Below are 7500 nucleotides of genomic sequence, written 5' to 3' on the forward strand. Positions count from 1 at the left end.
TTCACACACATACACTACGGCCAATTTAGCTTATTCAGTTCGCCTACAGCACAAGTCTTTGGATTTGGATTTTATATCATAACAAAACATAATAAAATAAACATAAAAATAATATGTAAAGATATATTTTTAACTATATTAGAATAAACATCTTACAAAGTCAACATATTAGTAATCCACAATATTAGTATTCAGGGGCGGACTGGCCATAGGGAGCACCGGGACATTTCCCAGTGGCCTGATGGTCTATCTGGCCTGCCATCGTGATTCAGGCCTGGCCCACCAACTTGTCATAAACATTGGTATTTACTTTGGTCTGACCTTCAATATCGTTTTTCCCGATTGAAAATGCTGTCCCAGCCCCTGTTAGTATTTCACTAATTATTGAAAAGTCAATATTTGCTAAGACTTTAAAACAGTAGTCCATCAGATAATATTAGCTCTTGTATTTATTAACATGAGCAAACGATGACCAATACATTCATTCGTTTTCTTTTTGACTTAGTCTCTTTATTAATCTGGGGTCGCCACAGTGGAATGAACCGCCAGCTTACCCAGCATATGTTTTACGCAGCGGATGCCCTTCAAGCTGCAACCCATCACTGGGAAACACCATACACACTCTTTCACACACATACACTACTGCCAATTTAGCTTAACCAATTCACCTATACCACATGTTTTGGACTTGTGGAGGAAACCAGAGCACTCGGAGGAAACCCACGCGAACACAAGGAGAACATGCAAACTCCACATAGAAATTCCAACTGACCCAGCCGAGGCTCAAACCAGGAGCCGTGTGGCCCCATGATTGTTCATACATTGCTAAATACCAACATAAATGCTATCAAACTACCATCTAATGGAATGTTATTGTACATTGTTACCGACTATTTTAAACGCCTCGCTATAATCCAGATTCAAGCTTTGTTTAAAGACATTTCTTCTTGTGCTAGTCAACATTACGCTGCTGATTAATCTCGTATTGAAATCTGGAATAATCCTCAACAGAGGTCATGATATAGGTTATGAGTCCCGAAACAAGGAATGATTACGTCTGTGTTTAGCGACGGAAAACACTCGGACTCGATCATGTAAAGTGCTTTCTATGACAGGTGGTTGGCGGTAGACATCAGGCCAAAAAGGAAATTTGTTTCAGGGGCGGAGGATGTCATTACATTTGGATGAGAGATTACAAAGACAACAGTGCAAAAAAAACCAGGTCAATTCTGATTTCATTTCAACCCTGAACGCTGTGATGCTGAGGAGAGGGAAGTCAGGAGGATTAGACCAAACAAACATTCGTTTTCCGTCCTCATTTCGCCTGAGAAATAAATACAAATTTGAATTCCGCCGTGTTAATTTGATAGTTGGCCCAAAGCCTGCCCCTCTTTTCCTTCTTAATAGGCTGTGCCATGTGTATGAGAGAGTGTGTGTGTGTGTTAGAGAAACATGAAGAACATTTTGGCATATGGTGTTGAGATGAATATTTAAACAGTACCAATCTGCTTTTCTGTATGATCTTACAGACGCATTTTAGAAACTCATTCCATAATTCTGTGGGTTTGTAAGTGTTGTGATTAGAGATATGGACATTTTTTTCCCCTCTGCCATGGTGTATGACAGTATTTATGGCTGTAAAGGGAGGACGGAGAGAAGGGGACAGACGGAGGGCGTTTGCACACTGCGTCAGAGAGCTGTAAATGCATTGATTACAGAGGAGAGGCTCAATTCACGGCCAAAAGGTCTCTCTACTGTTTCAATCCAATGCAAAGGTTTCCTGTAATCATAACGTATGTGCTGTCTGGGGTCAGTGAAGGCTTGGAAATGAAATAAGCAATGTGCATTGCAGGATTATGTATTGCGGATTTCAAGGCTGGGAGATGAAGAGATTTCTTTAAGTGAGACATATTCCTGTAATAAAAAAAGGGTTTTTAATACTGGGTTTTGTCTTATATACGCTCATGGTATATACAGGAATCAGAGATCCAAATCCAAATAGACCTTTTCCATACATTTTAATACCTCATCGACACTTTTGGTTTTAACTGGTAACATTGGCGACATTTTAACTTAACTGACTGTACGAAAGCACAAATACACAGTGTCTTGTCTTCAATGCAATGTAAATCAGAAGGGTGGCAACAAAGAACAAAAGAATTATTTGACTGGAGACCCCCTTATGAAAAGTTAATAGGAAAGAGAAATACAAAACAATAAACACTAGACCAGTTTAAAAGATTTCAACCAATTCTTTCAGTTGTAAATGAATTAATGAAACGTTAAACTCAGATTTAGCAAATTGGCTAATTTCATATATTAGATTTTTAGAAATTGAAAATAAATAAATAATATAATAATATAATAGTAATATTTGCAGATTAAAATTAGGCAAATTTTTTGCAAACTATAAATTACATTTTTGACATAAATGATAAAAATTATACAAAATGAATACCTTGTTAAATTTATTTCAAGACTTTTCAATACTTTTTAAGGCCCTTAAATTTCTCTAAATTAAGTTATCGACTTTTAACACTTTTTGAGACGCCGCGGACACCTTGACACTGGAAAATTGCAAACATGCATTGATTCAAAATTATTATTATTTATTACAATTATATGCAGTAAATGATAAATTTCTGGCCTATACTAATCCTTCTTTTAGTTGTTTACTTTTTTATTTGTAACTTATTTATAATACTCAGCCTATGTTGATAATCATTTGTGAAAAGTGTAAATTATTTATATATATTTATGTATAGATGAGATACTAAGTCAAAGGAAAAGTTTTTAAAGAAAAAATAGATATTCATTTTTGTGTGAACTATCCCTTTAAATATTTTCTTACTCTCAAGTGGTTCTGAAGCTGTACGAATTCATATTGAACACAAAAGAAGAAAGCTAAAAACCTGTAACCATTGACTGCCATAGTAGGAAACAGGCATGCTTGTAATATGTATATGGAGGTCAATGGTGACAGGTTGCCAGCTTGCTTTAAAATATCTTCTTTTGCGTTCAACAGAAGGAAGAAAGTCTAATGGGGTTGGAGAAAGTGTAGGGATGAGTATATAATAACAGAAATGTCATTTTTGCGTGAACTTTTCTTTTAAACGGGGCCTGTGTTTTCATTGAATCCCCATCCAGAAGAGGACGCTACAGCCTCAAGGGTTTACAAACAACCCCTTGTCAACCCACAGCCAATAAAAGACCCCCAGCAATCATGATCTTGAACTGCACCAATGCTCTTGTCTGCAGATCTGAGGTCAGCTCTGTCTAATCGTGAGGAGTAGATTTTGAATTTACATAAGAATGACTGACTAATGGAGGTCAGGCGGCATTGAGCTGTGCTGAAGCTCTTTATGTGTCCTTATTGAGATGAAACGGTTTAGACTGAGCTCAGGTCAGCTCTGCACCTGTCTTAAGGAGGGTTTGTCGATATGCAGCTCCCCCTACAGGACGTCACATTCATTACCCATATTTGTGTTTGAACTTCATTCACTTCTCTCTTACCCCCTTGCTTTTTGTAGAGTGTAGAAAATGCTTATTTTACATTATCCTTTGAAAGTCTGGGATTGGTAAGATTTATTTTTCTGCCAACATTAATTGATTGTAACTGAGCAGCAAATCAACCGGAGTGCCCAAACGTTTTCCTATAAAGGGCCAAAAAGCAAACTTGACTAAGGGCTGTGGGCTGAGTATATATCAAACCTTATATATTAAATTTTGCCATCTGTAATTTTCTAATTTATTCTGTAATATATATATATATATATATAAATAACTAGAAAATGTTGCTCTGAATCATATTAACTAATGCAGTTTAATTTGTAGCATTTATAATGAGCTTATTACAGTAAAACATAATCAATGCCATTTATAATACAAGTTCAGTTTGTTACACTAGTCAATACACTAGTCAAGCTTACTTTGATTTGCTTGCAAATGTCTTGTGCAGTTTGCTGACAGTATTAACATTTTAAAAGTCTGATTCATTTACAGTATTTAAATGAATCATTTGAATCATTTAATTTCATCTTTTTTGTAGCTCTGCAATAAAATAAAGAAACAAAAGGTTACGTTAAATTCGAAATGAATATCATTCAATTCAATTCAATTCACATTAAATTGACAAAGGCATTTGCCCCAACCACCTCCCCCTCATTCTTTCTCTCTTTTCAGATGGGATGGTGGGCCAAATAAAAGGTCACCATGGACCGAGGGCCCTACTTTGGGCATCTTTGTACTATGATCATGTAATGAGTAATAATGCTAAAAAGTCAATCACATAAATATATAGTATATATATATATATATATATATATATATATATATATATATATATATATATATATATATAAAACTTGAAGTTATATTTTTAAAATATATGAATATATAACTGTTATAAGGTTGTTTCAAGTTGAAATTATATATTTTTTTATCCAACAAATGTAACGTTGGTGAGCAGAAGAACATTTTTTCATGGGTATATTGTATGTGACAAAATGATCCATTTTACTTTTTTAAGACAAAAACATTAGGATATGAATTAAAGATCAAGTTTCATGAAGATGTTTTGTAAATTTCCTACTGTATTGTGAATTACTAAGAGCTTCATTTATCAACTCAAAGACGATTTTCTTGATATTTTCAATTTTGAAACCCTCAGATTCCAGATTTTCAGCCTAATATTCATTCATTCATTTATTCATTTTCTATTCAGCTTAGTGCCTTTATTAATCCAGGGTCACCACAGCGGAATGAACCGCCAACTTATTCTTTTAAGCAGTGGTTGCCCTTCCAGCCGCAACCAACCTCTGGAAAACATCCACACACACACTCATTCACACACATACACTACGGACAATTTAGCCTACCCAATTCAGCTGTACCGCATGTCTTTGGACTGTGGGGAAAATCAGAACACCTGGAGGAATCCCACGCGAATGCAGGGAGAACATGCAAACTCCACACAGAAACACCAACTGAGCCAGCCGAGGCTCGAACCAGCGACCTTCGTGATGTGAGGCAAGAGCACTACCTACTGCGCCACTGCGTCGCCCAGCCAACAAAATGCACATCACCGGAAACAGCGTTATTGTATTATTGACACTTCTGTGGTGCAGAATCACATTTATTTAACGTATTTATTTAAAACTGTGTACAATAAGGGCGGCATGGTGGCTCAGTGGTTAGCACTGTCACCTCACAGCAAGAAGGTCACTGGTTCGAGTCCCGGCTGAGCCAGTGGGCATTTCTGTGTGGCGTTTCCATGTTCTCCCTGTGTTGCTTGCTTCGGTTTCCCCCACAGTTTAAAGACATGCGCTATACTGTAGGTGAATTGAATAAACTAAATTGGCCGTAGTGTATGAGTGTGAATGAGAGTGTATGGGTGTTTCTTAGTACTGGGATGCAGCTGTAAGGGCATCCGCTGCATAAAACATGCTGGAATAGTTTTAAATAAGGAATTAAGCCGAAGGAAAATAAATGAATGAATGTATGTATGCGATAAAAAATCGTCTCTAAAAAAATCCTGTTAATTCAAGAGGCTACTTTCAAAAACATAAAATCTAACCAATCCCAAATAATAGTGTCTATTAGTAAAAATATAATTGGTTATGTGTGTTTTTAGTTTTTAATGCTCTGTTTGCAGTGTGTCTGGAGGAGAGCTGTTCGACCGGATAGTAGAGAAGGGGTTTTACACAGAGAAAGACGCCAGCACACTCATCAGACAAGTACTGGATGCTGTCAACTACCTCCACACTATGGGCATCGTCCATCGAGACCTGAAGGTGAACAAACACACCCACAACACAAACACACAGTTTTCCCACTAGCTTCATTTTAACGTGTGTTTTTCACTCCAGCCTGAGAATCTGCTCTACTTCAACCCTCAAGACGGCTCAAAAATCATGATCAGTGACTTCGGCCTGTCTAAGATGGAGGGGACAGGGGATGTCATGTCCACCGCCTGCGGGACGCCAGGATACGTGGGTAAGAATAGATGGAGATGAGAGTATTTTGCTTCCTTATGAGTTGTTGATGTGTTTAAAATGCATGTTCATATACTGTATAAAAGTGCGTGCTTATAGATTTAGCCAGCAGAAAGTGATTGCATATGTTTGTGGGTTTTATCTACACTCGAAGCTTTTTCTTATCTCACACTGACAGAACTGCCCCAGAGTCGCCTGCTTTTCCCCTTAGATTAGAGCGACTGCAGCACTGTGAGCCAACATGGCTGTATGTTGTGCTGCTGCATGTCAAAGAAAAACAAAATAACAAAATAAAAAAGGCTGCAAAAAATACATATTTAAAACTACAACTGAATAAAAGTAATAATTAATTAGTGAAATAAAACTTACGAAAAACAAATACATACCAATAAACTTTGGACTACAAGGAAATGGAAAAAGGTACATCATGAATGTATATAATATAAAATATATTTCAAATTTATGGTGTATTTTTGTCATATTGTCTTGTAGTCCACAGTTTTTTTTTTTTTTTGGTACAAAATATGAACATGCTAGACAAAATAAGAACATGATCAAACATGTTGTAACATGGTAATATATTTTTGTTTTATGCTAAAACATGCTAAAAACATGCTAAAGCATGCTAAAAACATGCTAAAATATGTTGAAACATGCTCATGTATTTTTGTTATATTTTCTTGTAGTCCACAGTTTTTTTTTAACAATATACAAATTATGAACATGCTAGCAATGCTAAAACATTCTTGGTAATTGTCAAAACATAATAACAAGCACAAGTGTGAAAGCATGCTTATAACATTCTAAAACACTAGGGCAACAAATTGCGAAAACTGCGATAGCATGCCAACAACATGCTCAATTATGTTGAAACGTGGTAAATACATGATAAAACATGTTAAAATATGTTAAAACTTGCTAAAAATAAATGCTGAAACGTTAAAATATGCTAAAACATGCCAAAACATACATGCTAAAATATGGTGAAACATGCTAATGTACTCTTGCTATATTGCTTTATTTACAATATAGAAATGATGAACATGCTAGCACAGTTAAAACATCCTAGCTAATTGTCAAAACATGATGATAGGAAGCTAAAATTTGCAGTACTAGGTTGTTGTTGTTGTTGTTTTTTGTTTATTTGCAGTACTATGTATTTTTTTTTTCTTTTTTTTGGGGTCTGTTACAAAATGAAAAGGTACAAATGGAATTAAACAAATTATTTTTCAAAGATGCCAAAAGGATCAAATTTGTTTCATGTAAAAAAAAGAGATAGGTAAAAGAATAAATAGGTTTAAGTAATAAATAAATGATGTATGGGGTAATGGGGTGGGAGAATAATAAGCTTATGCTTCATCCCGCTCCATTTTCGACCATGTTGAAATGTATTTCTTTTTGTAATGACATTTTATGTATCATTTTTTTGTTCGAAAATAAATTAATCAAATCAAATCAAAATGTTATAGCATTCTAATAAAATTCTAAAACCTTTGGGCAACAAATT

At 35.5% G+C, this 7500-nt stretch overlaps 1 protein-coding gene across 1 annotated transcript in view; it reads left to right on the forward strand.

Annotated features, from left to right (window-relative positions):
• The window catches only part of camk1da (calcium/calmodulin-dependent protein kinase 1Da), a 95049-nt gene that overhangs the window by 65385 nt on the left and 22164 nt on the right, over positions 1–7500 (forward strand). Inside the window, 2 exon segments of the mRNA NM_001123060.1 lie at positions 5654–5792; positions 5868–5994. Of these exon segments, the coding sequence (NP_001116532.1) occupies positions 5654–5792; positions 5868–5994 (266 nt within the window).

This window comes from Danio rerio, chromosome 4, assembly GCF_049306965.1.
Source record: "Danio rerio strain Tuebingen ecotype United States chromosome 4, GRCz12tu, whole genome shotgun sequence".
NCBI lineage: Eukaryota > Metazoa > Chordata > Actinopteri > Cypriniformes > Danionidae > Danio > Danio rerio.